Source organism: Dendrobates tinctorius, unplaced genomic scaffold (assembly GCF_039654945.1).
Source record: "Dendrobates tinctorius isolate UK_male_01 unplaced genomic scaffold, ASM3965494v1 ptg000374l, whole genome shotgun sequence".
Taxonomy (NCBI): domain Eukaryota; kingdom Metazoa; phylum Chordata; class Amphibia; order Anura; family Dendrobatidae; genus Dendrobates; species Dendrobates tinctorius.
The window spans coordinates 219267-240575 of NW_027362040.1; the positions used below are offsets into that span (position 1 = coordinate 219267).

Here is a 21309-nt window from a genome sequence, read left to right on the forward strand (position 1 = left end):
TGTATGATGGGTATATGGGCACGGGACTATGGGATGGAGGATAATTATAATTTGCTATAACTAACCGTAGTTAGTTACTATGCCCGGGCAGCGCCGGGCTTTTCAGCTAGTATATATATAAATATATATATACTGTATATATTCAATTTGTTTTGTGTGTGTAAATACTATAAATTTGAACATGGTATGTAATGATATTATGGTCTTCAATGGAGAATGAAAAAGAGGAGGTTGAACAAGGAAAGGACATCACAATTTTTTTTTAATAATATATCTTTATTTAGCTCTATGGATTTACAAAAATGCATGAAAAACCGCAACAAAAATGCAAAAAAGTGTGGATTTTCCGCTGCGTTTTTCTGCCAAGAGATACAGAAACCTTGCAGTAATTTCTGCAAGCAAATACGCAACGTGCGCACATAGTCTAAGTCTCCATAGGATCTAGGAAGATGATACATCATCATAGTGTTCTAATTTATTGTAAAGGTTACTGATATAACTATATGGTTTACACCATAGAATTTAAAATGAATACATACATATGTCAGAAAAGGGAAGAAAACTTTACTAGGTTTTGTTAATATAGTCCCTACTAGTATAAGAACTTAAGTAACTAAGAATCTATAATACATAGTGCATCAAATATACAATGTAGGAGGAAAAAGAGGAATTGTCACTATAAACTCCCAATGTACACTGCGTATATCCTAAGGACACATTCACATATAATGTTCAAATAGAAAGAGCCGTCAATTGTAGGAGCGGACACCGACAGAAGAGGCCCTGAACAAGAACAGTACATGGAGCCTTTGCAGTCCAATAGCTCATCATAATGCACAATTTCACCAGCTTTGTGGGTGGTAGTGGCCCCCTTACCTCCAGGGCCCCTTGTGTGGCTGCACAAGTTGATCAATTGTATGTCCGCCCCTGGGCAGTTGTGGTGTCTACAAATATCTCACTCAGCTTTCGTGCTTTGCGTGATGAAGACAAATCTCATTTTGAATATTACAAGAGTTCAGTTGTCAAATTATTTTAAGTATTTTAACAAAGGGACCGAGGGACCGTCAAAGCATCAATGTAGACATTTATGGGGCATTAAAGTAATTATACGTAAATCATTAAGCAGATATGAGAAGGTCATTTTGTTACAAGCTGATCACGCAGATTTTTTTGCATAATGCTATTTAACAGGCCTAGTGAAAAAATAATGGCATGTATGCATCAAAATAAAGATATTTATACTGTATATACACAACATAAATTAGTAGTGACGACATCACTTTCTGAGTGCCACTAATACTTTTGAATTCCATTGTTATAGCTTAAAAGGGTTCTCTGGCTTAGAAAACACATCTTTATATAGACTATTAGGTAAATCAGGGTTAAAAAGGGGGGATTCCTTGCAGTGGAAAATCCTCTTTTGGTCAGAATGGAGAGTGGTTAGAAAAGGGGACCTGTCTTGTCCTGCACCACAAAGACAGGCCTTTGAATGGACCTTTACTACCATGTTTCTCAGATAAAAGCTAATTGAGGATCAAGCAGCTCACTATCAGGGGACTCTTCTAACAAATAAGTGAACACCTTTAAATATTTTATAAATTAAATGCCACAATTTCTATTTATTCATTGTGGTGTTTAGAAGTACACAGATCCTTCATGTTGATCGTATGCTTGAATCTGCTTTTTGATGTGGGTCAATTTCCCCTTCAAATAGATGCAGCGTTCCCTTTTTTCCATGAATGCAGGGTCCTGAGGGAAACAAATAGATAAGTACAATTGTTTTATGGTACACCATAAAGCTTTCTGACTTCTATATGCATTCAGCCATTTTCTAAGGGGTGCATGCAGTGGGTGGTGCACGCATCCCATAAGCAAAGCATCTCAGAAGCTAAGCATCTAGAAAAAGCAGTTAATCCATGGCAGTTAGTGAGGGCAGGAGACAGGTAACCCACACTTTGCTCTCCTTTTTATCCATGTACTTTATTTCTATCCTCCTGTGTTCTCTTGCCATCCACATTCACTGCCCCATCCCCCCTCCATCATGACTCATACACATCAGCCCATCTATACTTCCTTCTCCCATGTACAGCTCCCATGCACTTCTCACCTTCCTGAAAAACCTAAGCCCATCTTGCCAAAACTCATTGCACAGAAAAACTTTGCACAATTCCAATAACTACTTGCTCTTTATCTTCTTACTCCTACTGATTTCAGGGGACATCTCCCCCAACCCCGGTCCACCATCCCCCAACCTCAACCCCTACTCTACCTCATATCGAAACTTTACTAACCTTATTAATATCACTTGCACTCTCTCATCCCCCCCTTTTAACTGTGCCCTCTGGAATCCACGGTCTGTATGTAACAAACTTCCTTTCCTGCACACTTAATTTCTGAACAACTCTCTGAATCTGTTGGCCTTCACTGAATCCTGGATTCAGGATTCTGAGACTGTCTCCCCTGCTGCCATTTCCCATGGTTGCTTACAATTCTCCCATTCCCCAAGACCCACAAACAGACTTGGTGGTGGAGTCGGCTTACTCCTGTCCCCACAATGCACTTTCCAGGTCATTCCCCCAGTTCCATCACTCTCAATTTCCTTCTTTTGAGGTCCACACCATCAGGCTCTTCCGTCCCCTCTCCCTCAGAGAAGCGGTCATATATCAGCCCCCGGGCTCACCCACCCACTTCTTGACCATTTCTCTACCTGGCTGCTGCACTTTTTTTCCTCAGAACTACCAACCCTTATCCTGGGAGACTGCAACATCATCATTAACAGCCCAACTTCCACATCTGCATCCCAGCTTCTATCACTAACCACTTCTCTAGGCCTCTCACAGCTCTCAACTTCGGAGACACACAAAGACGGTAACAACCTTGACCTGGTCCTGCTCTATTTAATCTCCTACCTAAATAACTCACCCTTTCCCCTCTCTGACCACAGCATTCTCTCCTTCATGCTCACAAATCCTTGGCCAGCCCAACACACTCCTATCTACCACACAGTCAGAAATCTTCAGGCCATTAACCCTTTATACACTTTCAGACTCTGTAAACTCATCACTGTCCCCAATTTCCCCTTTTCCTGTCCTGATCTGGCTGTACACCACTACAATGGCACTCTCAGAAGCACCCTGGACCAAATAGCGCCCTTCACCCTCAGAACCTCCAAACACAGAGTAAAACTGCCCTGGCTTACATCGCAAACCCAACTTCTCCAGCGATGCTCTAGGAGTGCTGAATGCTTATGGAGGAAAACTCACACATCAGAAGACTTCATCCACTTCAAATTTATGTTAAGAACCTACAACTCTGCCCTTCACCTCACCAAACAGACTTACTACACCACCCTGATCTCCTCACTATCCATCAACCCCAAGAAACTTTTTGACACCTTTTACTCCCTCCGCAGGCCAAAAGCACAAGCTCCTATCACAGATATTTGTGCTGATGACCTGACCTCCCACTTTATAGAGAAAGTAGATAATATCCGTTAGGAAATCTGCTGCAAGCCGCCAAGTGTTGTGACTCCCATCCCTCCCTGCATTTTCCCTGGCTCACTCTCCACATTCAATCCCATCACAGAAGAAGAAATCTCCAGACTCCTCTTCTTCTCGTCCGACTACATGCACTACCGACCCCATTCCCTCACATCTCCTCCAGTCTCTCTCTCCAGTCGTCACTACTCACCTAACTACAATATTTAACCTCTCCCTCTCCTCGGGCACTTTCTCATCCTCCTTCAAACACTCCATCATTACTCCATTTATTAAAGAAACCCGCTCTCGACGCACCCTGCACAAATAACTGCAGACCAGTCTCCAATCTCACCTTCATCTCTAAACTCTTGGAGCGCCTTGTCTACTCCCGTCTTACCCATTACCTCTCCTCTCATTCACTCCTAGACCCTTCACAGTCCACTTTCAGTCCCCTACACTCGACAGAAACTGCACTCAAAGTGACCAATGACCTTCTGACATCAAAATGTAACTGTGACCAATCTCTGCTCATTCTTCTCGACCTTTCTGCAGCTTTCAACACTGTTGACCACCATCTCCTACTCTCTAGGCTCCAGTCACTAGGCATTAAGGACACTGCCCTCTCCTGGTTCTCTTCCTATCTTTCTGACTGCTCCTTCAGTGTTTTGTTCACTGGCTCCACTTCATCTCCTTTTCCTCTCACTGTTGGGGTACCTCAGGGCTCAGTCCTTCTCTTCTCTCTCTACACGACCCCAATTGGACATACCATCAGCAGATTTGACTTTCAGTACCATCTTTATGCTGATGACGCACAACTATACGCGTCATCCCCTGACCTTACCCCCACTGTACTACAGAATGCCAGTGACTGTCAGCAGTCTCCAACATCATATTTGCTCTCTATCTGAAACTCAACCTCTCCACAACTGAACTTCTTCTGGTCCCGCTGTCTACTAACCTCCCTAAATCTGACATTTCCTTCTCCGTGGGTGGCACCATAATAACACCCCAGCAGCAGGCGCTCTGTCTGGGTGTTATGTTTGACACCAATCTCTCCTTCACATCCCATATACAATCTCTTGTCTGCTCTTGCTGCTTACACCTAAAGAACATCCCTAGAATCTGCCCTTTTCTCACATGGAAACAACAAAAGCCCTCACTGTCGCCTTGATCCACTCCTGCTTGGACTACTGAAACACTCTATTAACTGGCCTCCCCGTTACTCGACTTTCCCCTCTCCAGTCTATCCTTAATGCAGCAGCCAGGGTCGTCCATCTAGCTAATCGGTACTCAGACTTGTCCGCTCTTCGCCAATCATTACACTGGCTGCCCATTCATTATAGGATCCAATTGAAAATACTTGTCCTCACCCACAAAACTCTCCACAGTGCGGCACCCCCTTACATCTCCTCCATCATTTCTGTCTATCGGCCTAGCCAATCGCTGTGCTCTGCAAACGACTTTTGACTAACTTCTGCACTAATCCGTACCTCCCACTCCTGACTCCAAGACTTCTCCCACGCTGCGCCAATCCTCTGAAATGCTCTACCCCAAGAAATTAGGACCATCCACAACTTGCATAGTTTTAGGCACTCCCTCAAACCACATTTGTTCAGCCTGGCCTATCACATTCCCTAATCAAAGTCATTTTCTGTGTGTGTGTGTGTGTGTGTGTGTGTGTGTGTGTAGCCCATTCATTATCTCCATCCATCCCCCACTCCCTCAAGATGGCTGGACCATCATTGTAAATACACATTTGTACTTTGTATCTCCCCCACCTCATTGTAGATTGTAAGCTCTCACGAGCGGGTTCGTCTTATTTTGCTTTAATTATTGTATGTTAACGTTGTTACTTATGACTTGTGTTTGAAACTGTTAAACGGTAAAGCACTGCGGAATATGTTGGCACTATATAAATAAATATTATTATTATTATTTTCTTCTCAGCCCATAAAAGGCAGGAGCTGCTTCTGGAGTCAGATGACTTCAAATTCCTAGGAATGTTTGACTGCACGAAAATTCACAGCTCAGTCATCAGATCTGTTAGGGACGGCGGAATGCACTAAATATTAAATAATAGAAAGTGCTTTCGCCGCCCGGGGTCCACCATGCAGTAGGTGTTAAAACCGCTGCTAGACAATGGCAGACGCGCTATATGGCGGTATAATGCGCACGGGTTCAACGTCACCTGATGAGCACAGAGTAGACTGTTTTAACTCACAGAGGCACTGTAACAAACATAAACACCGAGCCTGTTAGACTCACAGGTCTCAGCGAAATTGCACGCACGGTATCTGGTCACAGGACACGGGCCCAAGACAGGGGACGGTGTCCGTCTAGACCTACTGTGCATGCGGCGTTGCTACTGCGGACGCCGACAAGTGCTGCTGAATGCAGGGCGGCGGCAGACACAGCTGCAATGCGATAGTGCCGTGAGAGACGTGACACCACCGGATGCTAGTGGCCTAAGGTTTGCCACTGACTGGTGCTGACTCTTTCTTTAGTTTCCTATCCACATGCGTAATATCAGAGGGAGGGGAATCTTATAAGTCAGTCACCAGAATCATACATCCATCACCATTCACACATCTAGCAAGAAGAGTCTATACTAGCGCATGGCCGAACGGCCATGCGAACCTTTTATAGCCAGGACCTTCCGGAAGCTTCCAGATCCCTGAGATGGAACAATCAGATCTGGAGAAGGACCTGGACATGTGGCTCTCGATCTCCAATGGGAGATAGTCTCGTGAGCATGCTCAGTAGAGCTACAGAGGGACTTAGGTTCTGGAGAGATTTGTTGCTGAGCAGCCTGCATTGCCATTGCTGACAACGGTGGCAGCAATAGCCAACCCCACAGAGCAGATCTGGATAGAGCGTCTGGGAAGCTGGGATTGCTGAGCAATGTCCTCTGCGGTCGAAAGATAATAGGAGACCGCAGAATGTGAGGCTCTGGATTCGTGTTGAACTGCTGCAGGAACCCGACGTCTAACATTACCCCCCCATGGCCCCCTCCCTCCTGAGCCTTCCAATCCACCAAATAAAGTTTTTTGCCATGTACCACCTTGTGTCCCACAGAGGCATAGGCCTCAGGCTCGTCCGAAGACAAGTCTGATGTCCGGGCAGATGACTTGGAAAACCAGGACATGTGAACAGGTTTGAGAGGGGACACGTGGAAGGCGTCAGGGATGGCTAAGCCGCCAGGAGCAGAAGTTGGAGCGGGGCACCGATGTGTGTCGGCGGGCATCATCACTCTTACTCTAGAGGATAGAGTGACATGCGGGGTGTGACCCAGACTGTCGCGAACCTCCACTGCCCGGTCAGCCACCGGCAAGGGATTCAGTAGCCCAGCCGGCCTCAGTTTAGAGGAGCTGCTCCAAGCACAAGAGGCACATGCCTGAATGTATTTTTTAGTGTCCCGAGCCCTGTGCAGCCACCAATATGACCTTGCCAGGAGTTTTGTAGTCTGATTGTAGCCAAAGTGACCATCCACCCTGGATGCGTGTGCCCACACGAGAACCTTGGACTGCAGGTGAGGCGGGACAAAGGTCTTGCCTGGCGGCACTGACTCGAGGACGACCGGAGCCACAGTCTTCAGATTCCCAGTAGGGGGCATGGAGAGATCCGCAGGCACCTCCACAGAGTCTACCTGGATGCTGCTCCCCATGCACCTTCCCACACAGTCCTTGCTCCATCCCAATATTTTCCCCGAGGACCACTCTATATGAGGGGAATGGCAACAGAGCCAGGGAACCCCGAGGAGCACCTGATCGATGCCCTCTGGCATAATGAGCAAGGACAGTGTCTCCTGATGAGATGGTGGAATTGAGAGCCTAAGGGGTGCTGTTTGGTGGGTAATCTGGGATGACAAGGTCGACCTGTTTAACACCCTGATGGGCACTGGGTGAGGAAGTGGTACCAACGGGATAGCGTGCTGTTGGGCGAATGACGAGGACATAAAGTTGCCTTCTGCCCCGGAATCCACTGTGACCTGTACCAGCCAGGAGGAATCACCACTATCTAACATCCCTTGGAGCGCCGGTTTGGAGGAGAAGGTCTCCATAGCGAATAGACCCCCACCAATTACCAGTGGACGCGTTCGTTTTTTCGGCCGCTGCGAACACCTGTTAGCCAGGTGACCAGACTGTCGACAATGGTAACAGCATGTGGAGCGTTGTGCCAGACACGTCTTGAGACCGGCGTGGGACACCTCCATGGGCTCTGGAGGTAAACTCTCCGGCTCGGGTGGTTCTAGAGGTTCAAAGAGGTTGGGAGCCAAATTAACCTTCCGTCTGGATTGAGCACGCTCCAGCCCGCGCTCCGAAAAACGGAGATCAATGCGGGTGGAAATAGCAATCAGCTCTTCCAGACTTACGGGAACCTCCCTGGTAGATAGAGCATCCTTAACATGCTCCGCCAAACCGTTCCAGAACACAGGGATGAGGGTTTTATCAGGCCATTCAGCTTGGAAGCCAGTGTCCGGAAACGGACGGTGTACTGGCTGACCGAGAGGGATCCCTGTGTTAGGCTGGTTTCACATTTGCGTTTTTTAGCGCTGGAAAAAAACGCACACCTGCGCATGCGTTTTTTCCCCTATATTTAACATGGGTGCGCATACCTGCGCACTGGCATGCTCATGTATGCGTTTTTTTGCATATGCGTTTTTTTTTTTAAACCATGGAATTTAGGGGTTTGGGTTAGAGTTAGGGTTAGTTAAGGGGGTTTAGGGTTAGGGTTATGGTCAGGGTCAGGGTTAGGGTTGGGGTTTGGGTCAGGGTTAGGGTTAAGTATGGTTTTGTTAAGGATTAGGGTCATGGTTAGGGTCAGGATTAGGGTTAAGTATGGTTTTGTTAAGGGTTAGGGTCAGGGTTAGGGTTAGGGTTAGGGTCAGGGTTAGGGTTAGGGTTAGGGTTAGGGTCAGGGTTAGGGTCAGGATTAGGGTTAAGTATGGTTTTGTTAAGGATTAGGGTCAGGGTTAGGGTCAGGATTAGGGTTAGTATGGTTTTGTTAAGGGTTAGGGTCAGGGTTAGGGTTAGGGTTAGGGTTAGGGTCAGGGTTAGGGTCAGGATTAGGGTTAAGTATGGTTTGGTTAAGGGTTAGGGTCAGGGTCAGGGTTAGGGTTAGGGTTAGGGTCAGGGTTAGGGTTAAGTATGGTTTTGTTAAGGGTTAGGGTCAGGGTTAGGGTTAGGGTTAGGGTCAGGGTTAGGGTTAGGGTTAGGGTTAGGGTCAGGGTCAGGGTTAGGGTTAGGGTTAGGGTTAGGGTTAGTTAGGGTTTAGGGTTTGGGTTAGGGTTAAGTATGATTTGGTTAAGGGTTAGGGTCAGGGTTAGGGTTAGGGTTAGGGTCAGGGTTAGGGTTAGGGTCAGGGTTAGGGTTAGTAAAGTCATGGTTTGGGTAGTGTGAGGGGCCACCTAAAAATGTTGGAAAAAAACGCAAACGCGGTAAAAACGCGCTAAAAACGCATACAAACGCATGCTCATAAAAATGCTTGAAAAAAACGCAGCAGTTGTATGCTTATGTATGCGTTTTTTCAATGCGTTTTTTTTGCGGGAAAAACGCGCTGCAAAAAAAAGCAAGTGTGAAACTAGCCTTAATGCTTGTAACTGGAGAGAGGTGTCGTGAGTGACCCGTGGCCCCAAAAAGACCTGCTTCAGAGATGATAGGAACTGAGCAGCTGTCCGAACCACAGGGTCACCACGCTCCCACAGTGGCGTGGCCCACTCCAACACCCTGCCCGACAGAAGGGAAACGATATACCCCACCTTAGCCCGCTCTGTAGGGAATCGCGTGGCCAGTAACTCAAGCTGGATAGAGCACTGGCTCACAAAACCCCTGCAGGAGGCGCTGTCACCAGAAAATTTATTGGGCAACGGGAGGCGGAAACTGTGGGCACAGGCGTGGACATGGACACATGCGAGACAGCCTCTGCGACTGCCTGCACAGCAGCCTCAGTAACCTTCGCAGCTGAGGCGGAACTCTCGAGAGTCACCAACCTGCCTTCCAGCTGCCGAATGTACTGCAATAGCTACTGCTGCTGGTCCGCCATTACTAGCCAGACCCTGGCGCTAGTATAATGTTAGGGATGGCGGAACACACTAAATATTAAATAATAGAAAGTGCGTTCGCCGCCCGGGGTCCACCGTGCAGTAGGTGTTAAACCCGCTGCTAGACATTGGCAGACGCGCTATATGGCGGTATAAAGCGCACGGGTTCAACGTCACCCGATGAGCGCAGAGCGGACTCTGTTAACGGGCCCAAGACAGGGGAAGGTGTCCGTCTAGACCTACCGTGCGTGCGACGTCGCTACTGTGGCGCCGGCAAGAGCTGCTGAATGCAGTGCGGCAGCAGACACAGCTGCTATGCAATAGTGCTGTGAGAGACGTGACACCACCGGACTGTACACCGGAGTGTAGAGGTGCGTGTGCACAGTGGCCTAAGGTTTGCCACTGACTGGTGCTGACTCTTTCTATAGTTCCCTATCCACATGCGTAATATCAGAGGGAGGGGAATCTTAATAAGTCAGTCACCAGAATCATACATCCATCACCATTCACACATCTAGCAAGAAGAGTCTATACTAGCGCATGGCCGAGCGGCCATGCGAACCTTTTATAGCCAGGACCTTCCGGAAGCTTCCAGATCCCTGAGATGGACCAATCAGATCTTGAGAAGGACCTGGACATGTGGCTCCCGATCTCCAATGGGAGATCGTCTCGTGAGCATGCTCAGTAGAGCTACGGAGGGACTTAGGCTCTGGAGAGATGTGTTGCTGAGCAGCCTGCATTGCCATTGCTGACCCAACGATGGCAGCAATAGCCAACCCCACAGAGCAGGTCTGGGCAGAGCATCTGGGAAGCTGGGATTGCAAAGCAATGTTCTCTGCGGTCGAAAAATAATGGGAGACCGCAGAATCTGAGGCTCTAGATTCCTGTTGAACTGCTGCAGGAACCCAACACCTAACAAGATCATTCTAGCTTGACTAATGAGACGGGAGCTGCCTGGAAATTATATTGTCCATTTTAGAATAAGTTCACTGTAAATTAGCCCATTCGCGCCGGAGCCTGTTTTTGCCTTCGGGACCGGGCCAATTTTTTCAATTCTCACCACTGTCACTTTATGAGATCATAACTCTAGAATGCTTCAATGGATCCCGGTGATTCTGAGAATGTTTTCTTGTGACATATTGTACTTTTATGATAGTGGTAAATTTTATTTGATATGACTTGCATTTATTTATGAAAAAAATGGAAATTAGGTGAAAATTTTGAAAGTTTTCCAAATTTCAAACTTTTAATTTTTATGCCCTTAAATCAGTCATATTGCACAAAATATTTAATAAATAACATTTCCCATATGTCTACTTTACATCAGCACAATTTTTGTTAGCAAGTTATAAGAGTTAAAATTTGACCAGCGATTTGTCATTTGTCCAGCAAAATCTGCAAAACCATTTTTTTAGGGACCACCGCACATTTGAAGTGAGTTTGGGGGTCAATATGACAGAAAATACCCAAAAGTGACACCATTCTAAAACCATCAACCCTCAAGGTACTCAAAACCACATTCAAGAAGTTTATTAACCCTTCAGGTGCTTCACAGGAATGAATGGAATGTGGAAGGGAAAAATAAACATTTACTTTTATTTCACAAAAATTTTCCCTTAGACCTATTTTTTTTTACTTTCGCAAGGGTAACAGGTGAAAATGGACTACACATTTTGTTTTTCAATTTCTCCTGAACATGCTGATACTGCATATGTGGGGGAAATCTACTGTCTGAGCACACACATGGTAGGGCTCGGAAGGGAAGTACCGCCATTTAACTTTTTGAATGTAAAATATGCTGGAATAATTAGCGGTTGCCATGTCGCATTTGGAGAGCCCCTCATATACTTAAACAGTGGAAACCCCCAACAAGTGACACCATTATGGAAACTAGACCCCTTAGGAAACTTATCTAGATGTGTATTGAGCACCTTGAACCCACAGGTGCTCCACAGAAGTCTATAACATAGAGCCGTGGAAATAAAAAAATAACATTTTTTTCCCAAATAAATCTTTTTAGCTCCATATTTTGCATTTTCATAAGGGTAACAAGAGAAATTGCTTAATACAATTTGTTGTACAATTTCCTCTGAGCATGCCGATACCCCATATGTGGGTGAATACTACTGTTTGGGTGCACGGCAGGGCTCAGAAGGGAAGGAGCGCCATTTGACTTTTGGAATGCAAAATTGGCTGGAATCGATAGCGGACGCCATGTTGCGTTTGGAGAGCCCCTGATGTGCCTAAATAGTGGAAACACCCAACGAGTGACCCCATTTTGGAAACTAGACCCCTCAAGGAATTACTTTAGATATCTGGTGAGCACCTTGAACCTCCAGGGGCTTCACAGATTTTTATAATATTGAGCCATCAAAATAAACAAAAACATTTTTACCACAAAAAATGCTATTTTAGCCCCCACTTTTTATTTTCACAAGGGTAACAAGAAAAAATGGACCCCAAACTTTGTTGTGAAATTTCTCCTGAGTATGCCAATACCCAGTACCAATACCCAGTATGTGGTGGAAATCTACTGTCTGGGAGCATGGCAGGGCATGAAAGGAAAGGAGCACCACTTGACTTTTGGAATGCACAATTGGCTGGAATCGATAGCGGATGCCATGTTGCGTTTGGAGAGCCCCTGATGTGCCCAAACAGTGAAAACCCCCAACAAGTGACCTCATTTTGGAAACTAGCCCCCTTAAGGAATTTATCTAGATGTGTGGTGAGCACCTTGAAACCTCAGGGGCTTCACAGAATTTTATAATGTTGAGCCCTGAGCCATGAAAATCAAAAAACACATTTCCCCAACAAAAATGTTCCAGCGCCATATTTTTTTATTTTCACAATGGTAACAGGAGAAAAGGGATGCCAAAATTTGTTGTGCAATTTTTCCAAAGTACGTAGGTACCCCATATTTGTTGAAAAATGACTGCTTGGGCGCATGGTAGGGCTGGAAAGGGAGTGAGCGCTATATTAGCTGCAATAGGTTGCGAATACCATGTCAGATTTGATGTACCCCTAACATGTCAAAACAGCAGAAACCCCCACAAATGATCCCATTTTGTAAACTATACCTTGCAAGGAAATCATGTAGGGGAGTAGTGAGTATGTTTAACCCTCAGGCAATTCACAAGCTTGTATAAAACTGGGCTGAGTACGTTCATTAAATATTACTATTTTTTCCACTAAAATGTCGCTTTGACCCCAAGTTTGCAATTTTCAAAAGAGGTAATAGGAGAAAACGAACAGTACAATTTGTTATGCAATTTCTCCTGAGTACATCAATACCCCATAAGTGGTTGAAAACTACTTTTGAAGCACAATGCAAAGCACAAAAGGGAAAGAGCGCCATATTACAGTGTAAGTTTTGCTGTATTGGTTTGAGGGGGCCATGTCACATTAGCAGAGCCCCTGAGGTGCCAGAACAGCAGAATCCCCTCTAAGTGACCCCATTTTACAAACTACACCTCTCAATGAGTTCATCTAGGGCTGCAGTGATCATATTGACATCACAAGTGTGTCATAGAATTTGATACCATTAGGCAGTGAAGAAAAAATAATTACATCTTTATCACAAAAAATTGTTTTACCCCCAGATTTTACATTTTCACACTGGGAAATGGGTAAAAATGGTGCCAAAATGTGTTACACAATTTCTGCTGAACTTGGCAATACCCCATATGTGGCTGTACAGTACTGCTTAGCCACACAGCAAGACTCTGGAGAGACAGAGCGCTATTTGACTCTTATAGAACAAATTATTATAGAATAGTTTCCAGACTCTATATAAAGAGCCCCTAAATGCCAGAAAAGCAGAATCCCCCCTCAAGTTGTAAGGGGGTGGCATTGCTATGGACAGTAGAGACAAACTGCCACTTTAAAAGACAGAACCCCCTTGGCTAGAGCAATGGGACATTCGTATCTCCCTTGCCATAAGACTGTTTTGGTTTGTTCTGCCAGCTACGAGAGGGGAGGGGCTGTTTTCCGTGTGTGTGTTCTGAGCTGGGAGTCTGCAGGAGACTGACGTGCTGGGAGCTGTGAGGAGAAAACGTGCAGCTTGTAACTGACTGAACTTGTGGGATTGTGTAGCCCCTTCTGGGTATAACAAAGGTGGTTTTCCTGTGTTGCTGTGAGGAGCCACAAAGATATACAAGGAAGTATTAAAGACACGGTGGGCACCACATAAGAAGCAACCATCCAGCGATCCTCGGCGGTCATTGGTACCTTGTCACACAGCAGCTTTTCTGACGATTGCCGCCTGCGTCCCTGAGTTCAGCGTTGCCAACAAGGTCACTCGTCGGGTCAAACTCAGCGATGCACGCTGGTCAGCGGGACGCCAACGACGAAAAAATGGCCCAGGACATTCGAGCACGATCAGCGATATTCAGCGGGGGGGGGGGGGCGGTCGGTCGCCGCTGCGTGTCACATGTAGCGAGATCGCTGGCGTGGTCGCTTTGTGTCACAAAATCGGTGACGCTTCAGTGATCTCACTATGTGAGACGGGGGCTTTAGACTCAGCTGCTGGCTGTGCCTAACAAGCCACCGTAGCTGGCAGACCCGGAGGTCATCACATGACCTCTGGCTGCCGGTACAATGTGGGATCCCCTGTGATTTGATCAGATCTCATGACAGGGGGCTTCGAAGAGGTAAGTATAGCAATGGTCTCCCTTTGCTATCTTCTAAATGCCGGGACATGATCTAATCAGGTCCCGATGATGTCACCTGTCAGAGCAACTCCTCTGCACAGGAATCACAGCGCTTGCAGAAACCTGTGGGTCTTGAGCGCTGCGAGACCACCCACTGTTCATAAATGTTGGCGCTGCACAGAGTCCAGCAAGCGCCGACGTTAATTTGATGTGGATGGTTGAAAAGAAGTTAAAGGCAACCTGACATGAAATTAATACTGCACGAATCACTAGCAGCATAATTCAGAAGTTTTGGCATTATTGCAGCCATGTATATTTTATTCTAAAACGCTGCAGCATTTCAGGGATAACATACTTTGAAATGATGGAAAATAAGTATTTGACACACTGACGATTTTCCAAGTTTTCCCACCTACAAAGAATACAGATGTCTGCAATTTTTTATCATAGGTACCACTTCACCTGTGAGAGACAGTTTCTAGAATCCAGAAAATCACATTCTGTTACTAATAGTAATATTAAATGCTGTGATCCCAGCTCTCTTCAGGTCATTGGCCAGATCCTCCTGTGTAGTTCTGGGCTGATTCCTGAACTTTCTCAGAATCATCCTTACCCCACAAGGCGTGATCTTGCATAAAGCCTCAGATCAAGGAAGATTGACAGTCATCTTGTCTTTCTTCCATTTTCAATTATTGTGCCTACAGTTGTTGCCTTCTTACCCAGTTTCTTGCCTATTGTCCTGTAGCTCATCCCAGCCTTGTGCAGGTCTACAATTTTGTCCCTGGTGTCCTTAGACAGCTCTTTGGCCTTGGCCATGGTGTTGACGTTGAAGTGTGAGTGATTGAATGTGTGGACAGGTGTCTTTTATACAGGTAATGAGATCAAACAGGTGCAATTAATAAAAAAAAAAAAAAACAGATCGGTGAGAGCCGGAATTCTTGGTGATCAAATACTTATTTCACGCAATAAAATGCAAATTAATTATATAAAAATCATGCAATTTGATCTTCTGTTTTTTTTTATTTTTAGATTCTGTCTTTCACAGTTGAAGTGCACCTAAAATTACAAATTTCTTTGTAGGTGGGAAAACTTGCAAAATTGTCAGTGGATATATATATTTATTTATATATATATATATATATATATATATACACACACACAGTATATACAGTATATATATATATAAACACACAATATATATATATATATATATATATATTGCAGAGCTTCTCTTATTGATTATAATGGTAATTATGGACAGCATACAGACTTCACACTGATACTATCTGTGTGCTGTCCTTGATTGTCAGTAATCTGCAAATACATATTTGGTATTGCCCCAATTGTAACAAATGAATCAAAGTTAACTTATTATTTTTAGTGCATAGTGAGCTGCATCAAAAAATAATTATTTACAATTTGTGATGACTAGAGTTGAGCGAAACGGGTCGGTAAAATTAAAAAATCGTCGACTTTAGCTAAAGTCGGGTTTCGCCAATCGAAACCCGACCATAGAGTGAGGTCGGCCATGAGGTCGCCGAACCGAACGCCAAAGTCGCGTTTCAAATAATGCTTCCAGCGCCTTTTCTCAGCCAATGATGGAGGACGCACCCTGTGGGCAACGCGATGACATGGGCAGCAGCCACCACCATCTTAGAGAAAGGCATTGAAGTGATTGGCTGGCTTTGTGTGGCGTCACAGTGGCTATAAAAGGCCGTGACCGCCGACCACCATCTTACTTCTGCCGATCTTAGAATAGGGAGAGGTGCTGCTGCTGATTCTGAATAGGGAGAGCGTTAGGCAGGCAAGAAGATAGCTGATAGCGCTTTTCACTGTACAGTTAGTGTGCAGTGAAATGGGAGGATTTTTGTGGTGTGCAGCAGCGCTGGTGATGATTAGGCTACCTTTTAAAGGCTACCTACTAGCTGCATTGCTGTGTGCACACTGCTGTTCAAACTGCTTTTTTCAAAGCACTCCAGCTTTTATTATTTTGTTCTGGTGAGTTACCGAGCGTTCATTTTTTCACACACCATATAGCGGTGTACGCTCCTCACACACTACCGTGTACTGGCTGGTATCACAGACAAATACAAGCTATCTGTGTGTGACTCTGGAAAAACAAACCGAGGAGATTTTCCATTTTTCCAGACCTACACCTTATAGAGCTGTTCGCTTTTTAAACATTTTCGTATATCTGCTGTTTGCTTACGATCAAAACTATACAGAGACAGCGTGTGTCACTCCTTATAAAAATAGACGGAGATTGACAATTTTCCATACAGACACCGTATAGCAGTGTACGCTCCTCACACACTACCGTGTACCGACTGGTATCACGGACAAATACAAGCTATCTGTGTGTGACTCTGGAAAAACAAACCGAGGGGATTTTCCATTTTTCCAGACCTACACCTTATAGAGCTGTCCGTTTTTCAAACAGTTTTGTATATCTGCTGTTTGCAATGGACGTCAACTTACAAGCGGATGCAGTGGTGCTTTATGATCACCTTTCACAGTTGTGAAAGTCACAGACGTGTGACATTCCTGCCACCATTTTTCAATGTCTCCTCTCATGCCAATCCAATAGAATCGCCTACGGCCTGTGGCTTCTGTCTTTTGCACTCCAAAATGACCAGACACATCATGATAGGCAGTGAGGACTATGTCTACATCTCTCCCTGTGATCACAATTTGGTGGAGACGAGTAACGGTGATGTGATCCACGCTACTGCGATGCAGCAATCCTTTCTTCACAAAGAACCATTTTCGCTGTCTCCACAGACACAGTAATTGAGGGTCTGCATCGCCTCTGCAACATCTACCGGGAGGTTTTCTCGCGATGAGTAATTCCCAAATTTCTGCTAACACTCAACTTTCTGTCTGTACTTGTATCCATGTAGTTTCCAGTAGCAGAGAGTCTGGACTGGCTTTCTGAGATTGAAATATATACGAAGATTTAAAAGTACCACAACACTGTATACTGTTGTATGCTTCGAATACCTTTCCTTTTTTCTACTTTTTGAATTCTGGTGTAATACATAGTGAGCCTGTGAGTGTCTGACTCCAGAATTATAGACGGAAATATACGATTACCCCTAGACTGGATACACCTGGTATGTGCTGATACAGTACCTTTGTTCAAATTTTTTTATTACAGTATCATCCATAGTGAGTGAGCATGTGTCGTTTACGCCTTCTATATACACGGTGAATCGGAGATACCAATTTTTACCCTACACTCGATACAGCTTGTATCTTGTTATACAGTACCTTTGTTCGACATTTAGTTTTATGGTCAAATCCATACTGATTAAGCATCTGAGAGTGACTACAGGACTATGTATATGGAGATTTCAGTTGTATCCTATAATATATATACTTGCTATCTTGGTATCCAGTACCTTTTTTACAACATTTTTTATTATGGTCAAACCCAGACTGAGTGAGCATCTGAGGGTGACTCCGGAAATAGATACAGAGATTTCATATTTGGCCAACACTGTATACAGCTGTACGCTTCTGATACTGTAACCTTTTTTGCTATTTAGATTCTGGTGTAATCCATAATGAGCTTGTGAACGTCTGTCTGTTACTCCGGAAATATATTTGGAGCTTTAAGATTACCCCAACACTGTATACAGCTGTATGCTTGTGTTACATTACCCATTTACAGCTTTTCATATTCTTGTGTAATCCATACTGGGCCTGAGAGCATTTGTGTCTGCCTCCTGAAATATATATGGAGATTCATAATGTTTACCCTATACTATACATCCAAGAAAAGGAAGAAAGGTCAAGCTCCAGAAATTTAAAATCCAGGAGACTCAGAGCATTTGTGCTCGAAACGCGTACAGAGACCTGGAGAATATCCCCATGCGGTGAACTTTGTTGCCGTTACTTGATCACAAGCAGCCATGAATGTATTTTAAACATGATACAATAAAAATCCTGGATTTTAAATTTCTGGAGCTGGACCTTTCTTCCTTTTCTTGGAGTCATTATACGTCCTGGCAGAGACGTGTCCGCGCTCAGAGCTTTTCAATAGTTCTTACGAACTTACAAGAGGTGAGCTGAAATTTATCTTTTTCAGCCTATACTATACATACCTTGTATCTGGTGATACTGTACCCTTTTTCAACTTTTTATTTTATTGTGTAATCCATACTGAGCCTGTGAGCGTCTGTGTATGACTCATGAAATATATACAGAGATTTACTGCTATCCATAGACTGTATAGAGCTGTACGCTTCTGATACAGTACCATATATCTGCTGGTATTTTGGGTCCATTTTCCAAAACATGAGGAAGTATGGTGGAAGAGGACGCGGACGTGGGCGTGGGGGGCCACCTGGTACTGATGGTGGTGGTGGTGCATCTGCTGGTACTGCCAAAAACTCAATAGCAGCTAAGGCAGGAGGTGTTGAGCCTGCTTCATGGTGTAGCTCTGGAAGGGCTGTAAGGCTCCCTTTTCTGGGAGTAGGTAGACTGCTTTTAAAGCCGGAACATCAGGAACTGTTTTTGGCTTACATTGCTGAAAAAGCCTCCAGCTCTATCGCCTCCTCTTCTGAAGTTTAAAAAAATGCAAGCACTGAGTTGTCAGTGCAGGCTTTTCAGGAGCAACCCCTTTCCTTGTGTCCTTCACCCACACCAAAAGTGAAGGATGCGGCAGCACACACTTCAGATTACACCATGGAGCTCCTTTCAAATACCATGCCTGGGTTAAATAAAAATGGGGCCCATCATATACTTCAGCATTCCAGATTGGGGACATCAGACATGGAGCATCATTTATGAGGCCCATTATACACTGGAGAATTAGAAATGGAGCCCATTATATATGGAGCATTATTAGGGCCCATCATACACTGGAGCATCATCCATGAGGCCCATCATATACTGGAGCATTCCAAATGGGGGACATCAGACACTGGAGCAGCATTTACGGGGCCCATTATACACTGGAGCATTAGAAATGGAACCCAATATATATGGAACATTATTTGCACCCATAAGACACTGGAGCATCATCCATGGGGACCATCATATACTGTAGCATTATGTGGAGCTCATCATATACAATATGGAACATTATATGTGACCAATTATTCTGTATGGAGAAATATATTGGGCTCATTATTCTGTATGGCGCACAATATGGTGGCTATAATACTGTATGGGGTAATATACTGTCCTTTTTTGAGCTATTGTACAATTTAAAATAGATCAGTCATGTCATGTAAGCAGTGAAGTATTTGTTATTGTACTATACCTATATTTCTGTGCCGTATCGGAGCATCATGAGTTGTGGTATGTGTTAAAGGGGCGCACTGACACTCTTTGGCCCAGGGCACACGAAAACCTGGAGCCAGCCCTACCCCCCCACAACTTTAGCCAAATAACCCCCAGTTTTCAATGCGTAACTATTATTATGAAGTAAATTAAGGTTGACAAGCTTCATTAATAAGCATTGATGTTCTCGGCATTGAAATGGGCACTGTAGGTGTGTTTACTGTCCTCCACTCCCTGCCGACTTTACTTCCCCATTGACTTGCATTGGGTTTCGTGTTTTAGTCGGCCTCCGACTTTTCCCTATAGTCTGCCGATTTCGTTCGACCCGACTTTTGCGAAAGTTGCATTTCATGAAACCTGACTCGACCCTAAAAAAGCAAAGTCGCTCATCTCTACATGAAACGTTCTGTCCCTTTATTGCCTAAACAATTCTAATATAGAGTAGAGCCAATTGCCAAAACATCTTAGTGACACCCTTTTGTCTCAACACTATAAGGCAGATAGGAAATATATCTCTGTGATTTGTCCTGAGGAAGAAGCAGTTGTACTTCAAAATCCATTGAATAAAAACAGCATCTGAATTTGTGCATTTTCTTTTTGCACAAATGGTTGATCTGTGGGGGGTGCCAGGTGTCAGACCTCCACTGATTTGATAATGATCACCTATAATATGAATATATAAATCCTGGGTAGTCCATTTAAAACTATCTCCACAATGTTTCCCGAAATTAGTCAATTTACTTTACTTATGTGAGTGAGTAAAAAAGTCTTGACGATGTTGTTCTATAAATTGGAAATTGTATTGAAACAATAATAAGACCTTTAAAATCCATGGTCAGTCAATAGTATCAGATCAGTATTACACAAAAATATCATTTAAAAAAATGCTTAGAGAACCACATATATTTTAAAATAATATTGATTATCCAGAAATCTAAATGTCAGTTACATTGCAAATTATATCCCGTAAATAAATGATATGCTTTTATCCCCAGGAACAGTACCAATGTTTTCCATGGCCTATGACAGGTATTGCAGTTTGGCCCCAGTAAAGGAGTTGTCTGACATACAGTAGGAAAGCTATTTTTTGCACATACCCATCTATAGAATTCTGAATTAATAGTGAGGTGACCTTTATTCAGGATCAATATGTATAGGTTTGAGTCAAGGGCAGTTACAATCAATGTCTCTAGTGGAGAACCTGCCTTGTCAAAGCTACACAAGGAGCCAATTACATCCATTTTTGGACATGACTGGCCTGAGATTTATCTTGGCCTCTTAATCCTAATCCTAGGACTCATTCAGATGTCCATGTTCTTTCTGTGGTTTTCACAGAGAAGCTCGCCTGCACAGGAGCGCGATGCTGGGGAGACTGTGTGGATGACTTGGGATGCATCATCCACACGAAGCAAGAAGCTCCAAGTCTGATCCGCGAGAGGGAGAATGGTGCTGCTTCGTCACGTCTGGATTCCGGATTTTCGGCTGCTGGGATCACAGCGCCCAGGCAGCCAGGTGAGACCTATCATGATCATAATGTTAACCCTTTATTGGCTTCCATTGATAGTAGGGGCAGTATTCGGTCTGCGGGGAGGCTAGTGGTATGGGGTTATTGTTACATGGCTTATATGATTTAGATCGATTGTGGGATTCTGGGAATGCTCTGGGTGGGATTTTGCCTGCGACAGCATGGTTGGGTAGCAATAAGGACAGAGGGTTTCAGGGACAATTAGTGCGGACAATTTTACCAGGCTCGCTTTCAGGGGTGAGTGCGGGCAGTTCGGCGAGCAATGTGGCGGCGGCTGCCGAAGAGGGAGGGGTATCCAGTCCAGGAGTAGTATCCATAGATGGGGGG

General features: G+C 44.6%; 1 protein-coding gene across 2 annotated transcripts in view; it reads right to left on the bottom strand.

Moving 5' to 3' along the window:
- Positions 1–247: 247 nt before the first annotated feature.
- Positions 248–21309, bottom strand: part of LOC141075828 (MARVEL domain-containing protein 2-like) — an 82074-nt gene continuing 61012 nt past the window's right edge. For both annotated transcript variants that reach the window (XM_073562970.1, XM_073562971.1), the window contains exon 6: positions 248–1749. In XM_073562970.1, coding sequence (XP_073419071.1) covers positions 1636–1749 — 114 coding nt within the window. In that variant the 3' untranslated portion in view covers positions 248–1635. The remainder of the gene's footprint in view (positions 1750–21309) is intronic.